This window comes from Mastigoproctus giganteus, chromosome 7, assembly GCF_048544385.1.
Source record: "Mastigoproctus giganteus isolate SK-2022 chromosome 7, ASM4854438v1, whole genome shotgun sequence".
In the NCBI taxonomy this organism is placed as follows: domain Eukaryota; kingdom Metazoa; phylum Arthropoda; class Arachnida; order Uropygi; family Thelyphonidae; genus Mastigoproctus; species Mastigoproctus giganteus.
In genome coordinates this window covers 144,604,293-144,616,720 of record NC_143581.1, presented here as the reverse complement: position 1 = coordinate 144,616,720, position 12,428 = coordinate 144,604,293, and the positions used below count along the sequence as shown (strand labels likewise).

At 38.5% G+C, this 12,428-nt stretch overlaps 1 protein-coding gene across 3 annotated transcripts in view; it reads left to right on the top strand.

Annotated features, from left to right (window-relative positions):
- Cog1 (conserved oligomeric Golgi complex subunit 1) overlaps positions 1-12,428 on the top strand; it is a 546,651-nt gene that overhangs the window by 194,659 nt on the left and 339,564 nt on the right. For all 3 annotated transcript variants that reach the window (XM_090377929.1, XM_090377930.1, XM_090377928.1), the window contains one exon: positions 10,859-10,895. In XM_090377929.1, the coding sequence (XP_090234055.1) occupies positions 10,859-10,895 (37 nt within the window). The remainder of the gene's footprint in view (positions 1-10,858; positions 10,896-12,428) is intronic.

Here is a 12,428-nt window from a genome sequence, read left to right as displayed (position 1 = left end):
AACAAAATTTATGAAGCATTAATAATAAATCAGTTGGGACCTAGAAATACTTTTGTGATATTGAAATTTTCATTGACAGTATTTGTCATTACGGGAGTTTACTGTAGAGTCTGTTTACCTAGAGTATTTAGTAGTATAAGCATAAGTAAAAATTGCACAAAATTAAAATGCAAATAATATATGCAAACAATGTATACTGTTTATAAATTAAATTAGATTAAAAATGGTGTAGTACATATTAGTATTAGTAGGGGCATGTGAGGCAAGAAAGCAGGCTTATGTAGCATCAGCAAAAAAAAAAAAAAAAAAAACCATTTCACACATTCATTCCTTCTGAACGTTTGTCCAGTTCCTCCTTCAATTTATTTAAGCTATCAACTTCCACAACGAGAGATGGAAGTTTGTTCCAGCAATCAACTACCCACTGGCTAAAGGCAAATTTCTACACATTTGTTCAACAACTGTCTTTCCTCAATTTGAATTTTTTTTTTTTTTTTTTTTGTTAGTTGGTGCATCGGCTTCTCTGCCCATGATGCACCTCCCAAAGTTTTTGCATTTTACTATGATCCAAGCCCAAGGTGGGATTCGAACCCGCGACCTTTGGGTTGCCAGGCAGGCACTTTACCCACCTGGCTAGCCCGGTCAGCTCAATTTGAATTTATGCTCTATCAGGTTCATAATCTGAATAAGAGGAAAAATCCCATCAGAATTAAGCGTGCTCAACCCATTCCAGGTCTTATACACTTCAACGAGATCACCTTACAGCTGCCTAGTCTCCAGACACTGCAATTTGCAGAACTTAAGCGTTTCTTGGTAAGAGGACCCCTTCGTTCCCCTCACCAATCTTGTAGCAATTCTTTGTACTCGCTCAAGCAACTCTACATCCTACCTAAAATGATACATCCACACCTGTATACAGTACTCAAGGCATGGCCTGACTATTGCCTTATACAAAAGAATAATCACCTAATTTTCCCTACTATCAAAATTCCTATATATCATTGACACCCCATGATCTGTTCTGGCAGCTTGTCTGCACTGCTCAGAAAACTGACAATCTGACTTCCCAATTACCCCCAGGTCTTTTTCATTTTCTACCACCCTAAGTGTAGTACCACACAGTTGGTACGTTTCTCTGGAGTTACTTCTACCCATATACAGTACTTTGCATTTGTCAATGTTAAACTTCACTTGCCACTTTTCAGCCCATCTGCCCAAGTTTTATACATCCTGTTGCAGTAACACACTGCCACGACTGTTAATAACAACCATGCCAACCTTAGTATCATCTGCAAACTTGAACATTAAGCCTGATATACCATCATCGATATCATTAATAAATACACAAAACAACAATGGGCCCAACACCAAACCCTGGGGGGCTCCACTAATAACATTTGTCCACGAAGAGCAGTGTCCATTAATTACCACTCTCTGTCGTCTCCCACTCAACCATTCCTTTACCCATTGTAACAACTTACCCTTAATACCATACCTCCTCTCCAATTTGTACAGCAGTCTTCCATGTGCAACAGTCTTAAAAGCTTTCCTGAAATCCAAGTATATGATATCAAAATTATTTTTGGCATTCAGTTCCTTTGTGACCACATCATAGTATCCAATCAAATTGGTCAGACAAGACCTCCCTTTAACAAACCCATGCTGTGTCTTTACTATTACTGCAGTCTTGTCTAGATGACTCTGAAATGCTTCTTTAACCAGTGATTCCATTATTTTCTCCGGAACACAAGTTAAACTAAGAGGCCTGTAGTTACTTGTGTCATCTTTTGAACTCCCTTTGTGGAATGTTGATACACTTGCACACCTCCAGTCCATGGGAACCTTCCCTGAGTACAAGGAATCTCTCATAATTATGGCTAAGGGTTTCCTTACTTCCTTTGCTGCCTCCTTTAATATAACCGGATAGATCCCATCCACCCCAGGTGCCTTTTTTATGTTTAACTTCAACAATTTCTCCTCCACTTTGCTCTCAGTTATTACAAAATCACTTGGCTCCCTGTTAGAGTTTGATAAACTTTTGACACTCCCCTCATCGAATAATTCCTCATGTGTAAATGAAGATGCAGAATACCCATTCAGTTTATCAGCTACCCGAGCATGATCATCAATAGTCAACCCATCTATGCTAAGTGTTCCAATCTAATTCATCCCTTTCTTTCTAGAGTTTATAAGTAAAGAACTCTTTGTTGTTTTTCTTTGCATCCTTTGCCACAAAGATTTCTTATTAATCTGCCTTCACCTGCCTAACCTCCTTTGTGACTTGATTACAGATTAGTTTATATCCGCCATAGGCTTTTGTGTCACCTGATACTTTATATGCATCCGATACATTTTTCTTCTCTGCCCCGAGCCTCCTTAGTTTATCTGACATCCATTTAAGCCTAAACCTTGAACAGTATGTTTTAGTTGGAATGAAAAGCCTAGTAGCCTCTAAAATTAAGTCCCTGGAGGCTTCCCATTTAGAATTGAACATTGGTAACATGATCAGTTGATCCCACTGTACAGAATTTAAAAACTGTCTGAGACCCCTGTAGTCACTTTTACAAAAGCAATAGCCCTTCCCTTTAACCTTGATGACAGTTACATCTTTAAGTAATTCCCACATCAGTACATTGTGATCACTGTCACCCAGTGGTTCCTCTATCTGCAAATTCTTAATGTATGAATAATCACTGCTGATAATCAGATCAATAGTATTACTCCTTCTGGTTGCCTCTCGAACATGTTTGCTGTAGAAAACAGTCATCCAATAAATCCACAAAAGTCTTGCTAGTGTACGAGTAACCCACCCACAAGTTCCAGTTAATATCTGGAAAGTTAAAATCCCTCATTATAAGACATTCTGATTTACTGGCCCACTCTCATTTCTCTGCACAATTGCTCATTATACTCATCAGAATCATTAGGCTTATAAAACATACCTACTCTCATTTTTCCTTTCCCAGTGCTTATGTCCCACCAAACAGAATCAACATTGCATTATCCACTAACATTAGTTGGATGCACTTCCTTAGATTTTGTGTTTCTTAACTAACAACATAACCCCTCCTCCCTTCATGTCCTGTCTATCCTTTCTGTACACATTGTACTTCCCAAATTCCAGGTTTTATATCTGTGTGGCACCACATCTGTGATATCCCAACAATATCTGCCTTTGATGTCTTGACTAGCACTTCAAGCTCATCAAATTTATTAACTATACTCCTAGCATTGGTGTACATGCACCTGTTTCTACTCTTAGTTACCCTAACACAGCTGATGTATTTATTTGTTCCACTATGACTCCCTGCAGTCCTGGAAATCTCCATTGCCTTGCTTTCCAGGCTGCTGCTCATTCTAATAGAAGCAGTGCAAGAATCACTTTTGCCTCTGCCTGCCGCCACTGTTAATCTTTTAGTCTATGTATCCCCCCAAGCTAGCAGTTTTCCGACCCACCTAACACTGCCTCGATAGTATTGTCTAGTAGCAATAATCTCTACTAGCCAAGTTCTTGTATATCATTGAGAAAACCCAATAAGCTGTTCTGGCAGAATGTCTGCGCTGCTCAGAGAATTTCTTATCAGACTGCACAATTATCCCCAGATCTTTTTCCTTTTCTACTACCCTGAGTGCCGTTACTCTGGGATTACTGCTACCCATATGCAGTATCTTTATTTGTCAATGTTAAACTTTCAACTGCCTTTTCTCAGCCCGTTGACCCAATTTTGCTAGATTTTTATGCTGTAGCTCGCCCTAATTACTGTTGTTAACCACCCTGCCAACCGTTTCATCATTTGTAAACTTTATCATTAAGCCTGATATACCTTCATCAGTATCATTAATAAATATTGATAACCACCCTGTCTTCTTTCTACCTAACCAACCTTTTATCCATAGGAGTAACTTGCCCTTAATACCACATTTCTCCAGTTTATACAGTAGTCTTTTATGTGCAAAAGTATCAAAAGCCTTCCTGAAATCCAAGTATATGATATCAGAATTATTTTTTGCATCCAGTTCCTTGGTCACTGCATCATAGGAACCTATCAGGTTGGTTAGATGAAACTACCCCATAACAAATCCATGCTGTGAGTGCAGTATAATTATATTCCTGTCCGGATGGTCCTGCATTCTTCTTTAACCAGTGACTCCATTATTTTCCTTGAAACAGATATTAAGCTAACAGGTCTGTAATTATTCATGTTGCCTTTTGATCTCCCTTTATAAATTTGGGAATACATTTGCACATCTCCAGTCCGTAGTGTCCTTCCCTGAATCCAAGGGTGCTCTCGTAATTATGGCTAAATGCTTGCTTACCTCCCTTGCTTGCTCTTAACATGATTGGATAGATCCCATCTACCCCAGGTTCCATTTTCTATGTTCACCTTCAACAATTTCTCTTTTACTTTCCTTTCAGTTATCACAAGGTCATTAGCCCTGGGTACCAAACGTTACTGTGAGCAAGTGATTCTTTGAACTATTTATAGAAATTTTTCTCACTCCGACAGTTCTTGTTAATTTTGGAAAGTTTTTCTTAAATTTAAAGTAATTTATTGTTAACATATTCTTATCAATTGTAAGTAAGTTACAGAAAGGAAAACCACTTTTATTTTTTCTTTCCTTAAAACTAACAAACTTAACTCTTACTCTTGGTCACTCTAGCAGCACTGCTCCTGCCTACCTGTGGCGGGGCCAGTAACCTGGGTGGAAAAGCTAATAATCCCTCAGGGCGAAAAGGAGCTGAAAGGGAAATGGATATAAACTCTGCATTAGAACCCACGGGCTGCAGACTTAATAATGAGCATGACTCCAATCGTCCAAAGAGTCACCGATGGAAAATCAGAATAAAGACATACTAGCATTTTTTATAATGCACTCATTATCCACACAACTTGTCTAAAAACTATCGCATTTTCTAATACAGAAACATTTAGAATTGTTTGTGGATCTCCTAAATTGGTTAAACGTCTTCAATCTGGAGACCTTCTAATTGAAACTTCAAAGGCAACTCGTTCAGAGAAACTGTTAAAACTAACAAATTTAACAGCATTCCAGTGTCAGTTACACCTGATAACACTCTGAACACCTCAAAAGGCATTATCAGTGAATGGGACCTATTAAATGTCTCTGAAGAAGAAATAATGCAAGAGCTTAGTAAACAAAAATGACTCATTCTCAGAGAATAATGACCAAAAGATGGAAACCTACTACCAACCAGGTCCATTATTTTGACATTTGGTACTCCGAATCTACCATCCTCTGTTAAAGCAGATTACTTAAACTGCAAGATTCATCCTTACATCCTGAATCCTATTTGCTGCTTTAAGTGCCAGAAGTACAGCCATTCTCAGATGACATGCTGAGGTGATGAGGTGTGCCCTGTTTGTAGCTCCAAGGAGCATTCCCAAGGAGATTGTACAGCTTCCATTCATATTTGCCAAAACTGTAAAGAAAACCATCGAGCATTTTTTAAAGCATGTGACCTTTGAAAAACAGGGAAAAAAAATACAGAAATATAAAGCGAATCATAAAGTGACATACTCTGAAGTAAGAAAGCAAGTATTGTTAACCATACCTAGCTGATCATACACATCAGTCACCAGAAGCAGCTGCTCAGTTGCAACACAAACAGATGTCTCCATAGAACCAAACAGTTGTTTTCCCACCTGGGCCAAAACTTCAGTAACATCCAAAAAGAAACTTACAGTCAACGAGATTAGCAGTACACCGATCAGTATCCCAACTGATGCTATCTCAACATTGCCTGAAACAGCAAAATCGTTGAAAACCAGGAAAAAGTGAAACCACGCAATAGCAAAATCAAAATTTATGTTCAACCAGAGGATGTTTGTTATTTGGTTTTTAGGAGCATTAGCAACTAAGGCCATATTGCTCCGGGGATGTGCTTTGGTCATTTCCTGACCTTTCTGCATCCTCTGTATTTGGTGGTTGGGCTCGAACCCCAGTCTAATCAAGAAGCGTGTGCTGTGCACTGCTGCTCCTGCCCACCTGGCTATGGAGGCACCACCAGAGGATGAAGACTCAGTATTAGAGTTATATGCTAATAATACCACAGAAACAGGATGCCCAACCTTTCCCAGGAATGAAAAATTAAAACAAAGCAGACTGAAGCCTTCTCAGAAAAAGACAGTCAGATCAATCTTCCTCAAATCCAAGCAACAAATAAATTTCTACAATGGAACTGTAGAGGATGACGCAGTAATTTTTATGACCTGAGTGATTTACTTATTCAAACAAATGCAGTAAGTGTATGCTTACAGAAAACATTTCTATCATCACAAGTCTCTCAAATTCAAAAATTACACCATGTTTAGGTGAGACAGAGATTCTGACAGTCCTGCTCTTGGAGAGATAGCTCTTCTTGTAAAATTTACAATACCGTCAAGACATCTCCAACTACAAACCTTCTTACAAGTTGTAGCAGTCTGGATCGCAGTGGGAATATCATTAACCCTTGCATCCATTTATATTTCACCAAATTATCCTTGCTCGCAGACTGAACTTGACAATCTAATCACACAACTGCCGCCTCCTGTCTGTTTACTCGGTGATTTCAATGGTCACCATCCATTATGGGGATCTTCCACCCTGGATAGGAGAGGCCAATTAATTGAAACATTCCTGGATAACCATAACCTGACTCTGCTAAATTCTGGCTCTTCAACTCATGTTCAACTACCTACTGGTACATCAGCCATAGACTTATCCATCTGGTCAGCATCTCTTTCCAAGCATAGAATGGTTAGTGCTGAATGATCCATTCCACAGTGACCACTTTCCTATTATCAGTTCAATTCAAACTCAGGTCGTGTCATGTTCTAAAGACCGTAAATCTTGGAATTTTCACAAAGCAGACTGGAAAAAATATTCCACTTGTGTCCACCTTGACAACCAGTATGTACAGCAACAACATATTGATGACATAAAATTTCCATTACAAAATCTGATCAGCATAAGCGTGTATACAACAAAATCAGTGGTGGAATGAAGATTGCTTCAAAGCGAAACGAGAAAAAAATCGTGCTTGGAACCAGTTTTGCAAATTTCCAACTACTGCCAACCTAACTGTTTTCAAAAAAACTCAGTGCCAAAGCAAGACAAATTAGAAAAAAGCAAAACGTGACTCCTGGATTAAATTCACCTCAACTATTAAAAAAAATACTGAAATATCTGGAAAAAAAATTAAAGCTCTCAATGAGAAATTTATACTGCCGCAATAATACAGTGGAATGGGCAGGACCTGTCTTTTTTTACTGATATTGCAAATGCTTTAGCAGAATATTTTTATAATATTTCCGCCTCTTTCTCTCATGTGACCTTTTAATGCATTAAAACCAAGAAGAAAGTCATAAATTAAATCAAACTAGTCGCTCGTTTCTGTATTTCTTTACTCTAACTGAGCTCAAAGAATCCTTGAGCAAATCTCCAAATAGTGCAGCAGGACCGGATGGCATTCACTACAGTATGCTGAAGCATCTATGTGAAGCTGATCTAGGCATATTATTACTCTTCTATAACTGTATCTTTTCAGAAAATACATATCATCTTGTATTTGTGCTATACCAAAACCAGGGAAAGACTGCTTGTAATTCAGAATTACAGACCAATATCATTAACAAGCTATTTAGGCAAAATCTTTGAAAGAATGGTGTATAAGAGGCTCACCTGGATTCTAGACAACCAAAATCTTCTTTCTGGTCTTCAATATGGCTTCCACAAAAACAGGTCTACTCTAGATATACTCGTCAAAATTGAATCTGACATACGTAACACCTTCGTCATGAGACAGCATCTAATGATGGTGAACCTAGATATTCAGAACATTTGATACCGCTTGGAGTCTTGGTGTTATTAAAGATGTGCATCAGTTGGGGCTGAGGCAACCTCCCTCAAATCGTACAGAACTTTTTAAGACTATGCACTTTCAAGTCCAATATTGGAACATGCTGTCAGCATCTCACATTCAAGAAGAGGGTGTCCCTCGGCGTTCCATATTGAGTCCAACCCTATTTGCAATTAGGGTCAACAATATATTGGAAGGTCTTCCAAAAACCATTCAAATATACATGTGCCAATGATCTCACCATATCCTGCCATTCACAAAGTATGAACACTGTTGAAAGACAGTTATAAATTTCTCTTGCCAGAATACAATCCTGGATTTTACATAATAGATACAGTCTTGCTGAGGAGAAATCTACCACTACTCACTTCTGCAAATTACGGTCATTTCATCCTGATCCTGAACTAAAGATCAAAAATGTTCCAATTCCTCTTAATCACATGGTCCATTTTCTTGAAATGGTACTAGATAGGAAACTGAACTTTCAAGCACGTGACCTATCTTCGAACTATTTGCTTAAAAAAAATTGAATATCCTCTGGTGTGTCTCATCCATGTCATGGGGCGCTGATCGACATACCCTTATCTATCTTTTTAGCATTAGCGTTTAATAGAGGCATACGTTGCAAGAAAGCAAGTTTATGCAGCATCAGCCAAAAAGAAACCCTCCCATTTCACCCATCCATTCGTTCCAAATGCCTGTCCAGCTCAGCCTTAAATTTATTTACTCTATCAACTTCCACAACAAAAGATGGAAGTCTGTTCCACCAATCAACCACCCACTGGTTAAAGGCAAATTTCTGCACATCTATTCTACAACTGTCTTTCCTCAATTTCCATCCATGTAAAAGCAGATTCCATCCATGTAAAAACAGTCTTGCCTGTTAACAAGCACAGACCACACTGAGAAAAATTCTACTTCATGAGCCATGTACATTCTCTCTAAGGCTAAATTTATTGACAAGGCTCGCAATATGTACTCCCTCCTATTGTGTCTGGACAGAATTCCAGACACTTTCAAATTCAATCCTAACTTGCGACTTTTTTCCCAACATTTCCCTGTACTTGTTAAGTAAATCCTCTGATCGCTTACCCTTAATATCATTAGTGCCAACGTGTACAACAATACCACGTTTTGTGCCCTTAAAAAGATATCTGCTCTACAATGCCATCTATTTTTGCCTCTGCCAGATATACCCTGGTTCTGTTCCACTTATCTTGCATGATACATTTCCTGTTTCCCTGACAGTAGAGTCACCGACAATAACCACCTCCTGTGGGACCAGTGCATTCTACTTTGGGGATTGCTGTTATTTTGCTTGATGCACAGTTGTGAGCTCTGGCTTTGAGTTGGGTAGCTGAGAATTTGATGCACCCCCATTTTAATTCCTTCAAGGGCTTCTACATTACTTATCAAATTCTCATAAACACTCATCAGAATGCTGAGTTAGTGCCTAATTTCTTCACACTCTTTGTACAGAGCACACTCAAAGACACCCCCCCCCCTTGGCAATATCATGTTCTGTTCCAGCAAGCTTGGCAAACGTTGCACATTTTGTTATGGCATTATTTGTTGAAGAATTGCCCCCTTTGGTTCTTCCCGAGCTACAGCACTCCTGCTACGTTGTGCCCCTTGCCTGGCTGCTCTTGGCTGAGGCATGATTTCTTTTTAAATACAATGTAATTGATCAACAATGAAAATTTAATACAATTAATTGATTAATTGACAATACTACATAAAGCTAATAGATTCCAAAATGCAGTGATACGACTTACACTATCAAGTTTTACATTATACCTTATGCTATCAAGTTTTACATTATACCTTATGCTATCAAATCCATTATATATTTTATGCTATACCCGTTATGATTGCAGTTTTAAATTAGTTATATTCTTACTAAAAAGTAAAATTTCTCAGCTAAAAACAAAAAAACATATGTCTAGAAAGTGATTAGAACCTCTGATTTATTACATTTGATTCCTATTCCACTGCACTACCACCCCAGTTCACAAAGGATATTAAAGGGTGACATGAGTAATTGCTGACCTATTAGCTTGGCTTCTGTTCCAACCGGTCGACATGCTTAGGCTTTTGCAATTACTAATGACTTCACACAGATTGTTCATTTACCTACCAGAAAACAAGAAAATCCTAATAAGCAGCCAACACTCCTTATATATTTTTGTCCTGAACAACCTTATCAAGGATGTGGTTGAGGTGAGTGGTCTTCTAGGCACCTGAGATCACAACTTGGTGATTGTCTCTTTTCCAGTGGAAGCTTTCTATGTTGGCTATCCTCAGCCTTATGTTGTTTGGCATTGCATGGATGGAAAAGGAATGATTTCTATAATTTTCCTTGATTGGATTACTCTTTTAAATGTTCTCTGATGCCATTGTTTGCTCAGATTGTGTCAGTGAAATTATTCTAGTAGGGATGAAATCCTTTATTCCACACTCCACATTAAAATCTCATCCTTTATCTAAACCTTGGTTTTTCAATAAATGTGTTAAGGCTGTTCAAGATAATGTTGAATGTTGCAATTTACTTGCATCCAGATGGTTAATTTTCTGCCTATAGATCACAGACCCCAACCCCATTGAATACCTGTGGAGTGAATTGTAGTGCCAATATGGCTTTCTTGTAAATTCTCTTCCAATTGCTTTGTAGGAGGAATGTTGGCAGATTCCATTCAATACCTATCAGAAATTGATGGAAACCAACCAGGATGATTGAGGCTGTCATGCAAGTCAGTGGCATCCCTGCTGTGTATTAGTTTTTTGAATTACAAGTCATTTTGGCAACTACTTTTGTGTATCCAAAACTTTTGATCATATAGAGTGCACCTCCATTCATTTTAAAATCATCCTCTTCTTGGCCTTATGCACCTCATGTATTCTTATTTTATATGAATTTCAGAACAAAGATTTATTGATTTTTTATTAATGTCTTTAAATTTTTTGCTGCTGTTTTAGACTGTTTTATATTTTCAGATGGCCATTCAGAATATATTTCAATCAACAAAGTACTGTAAGTAAAAAATTTCAGTAATACTGTATTTATTTATTTGTATATAATCTTATCATGAGCATTAGATAAAATCCCTCTAACTAAAATTTGGTACCAACAAGTGGGAGGAGAAGATAATTCCCAAATAGATAAAATTAGTTTATATGTTTTAATGTCATTAGTCCTTATTCCTTACTGAATTACAGTTCCATAAAGTCCAGTAATTTTGATAAAATTGTTTCTCTCATTTTGAAGTATGTACCTCATTTCCTACATTGTCATTACTTAACTCATGTTTATACTTTTGCAGATCCTATCACCAGTTTAAGTTGCATCTGTCACAAGGTCACTCAGACTGCTAACTATAGATTTATTCTTACTCATCCCTTACCCCACCACAGTGCCTCCGTAGCCAGGTGGGCAGGAGCAGCAGTGTGTAGCACACACTTCTTGATCAGACCGGGGTTCGAGCCGGTGACCACCAAATATGGAGGATGCAGAAAGGTCAGGCAATGACCACCGCATATCCCCAGAGCAATATGGTCTTAGTTGCTAATGCTCCTAAAAACCAAATAACAACAACAACCCTTACTCCACCTCTCCTAGGAGTATTGACCATTTACTATTCATATTCTCTGATAGTTTATGTTCATGTTTGATCTGATGGGATTGCTGTGTGCTCCACCAAATATGTTTTATTAGTTGTTTTAAAGCTTCACTTTACTTACTTTCTGTAAAGTTTTCTTACATTGTTACTTGTGTTTCCCCGCCTCTGAAAAGGAATCCTGTTTAGATCAAACCGAGCCCTAATGCAGAGTGCGAGTATCTCAGTTTCAGTTTTTTCTACACTGTGCTATTTAAAGAACGTGGTTCTGTTAATTTGGTATCTTCTCTCTATCCATGATGGTGTTCCTAGAATAGACTGTGGGAGAAGATGCAAATATAAACCCCCTATGGTTATGTGGTGTGTGTGTGGGGATATTTTATTAATTTTATAGCTCAGTAGTTCTTAAACTTTTTTCCTTTTCTTTTATAACTGCCCCCCCCCCCCCAATGACAGCATTCTCAGGGGATACCTGATGTTGTTTTTCCCAATAATGCTCAACAGTGGTGGACTTATTGAATTCTGTGGTCTGTATAGCTCTTGTACGTTCCCCCGGACGGTCCTTGAGTCGTTGCCCTGTCTCTCCCACATACCGTTCCCCACAATCCGTGCATTTGTTCTCATAAACGACCCCACTACTAGAGTCCTTAGTAATGGGGTCTTTGACCTGTGACACCACTGTGTGCAATCTCCGACCCGGGAGCTGCACACAGCGTGTCTGAAAGTCGCGAAGCATCCTCGCAATGCGATCTGACAAGCCCAGATAGTAGGGAATATAAACTGTGGTAAGCAGTGCAGGCAGAACTACCTGATTATGCTCCACTTCTCTATTATATTTATCAATGACCCTTTGGGGGGTAACCACATTTCATAAGATCCGTCATAACTTGCCTAATTTCTTTCTCTCCCTCCTCAGAGGTACTACAATGTGTCCTCACCCTACTCATAAG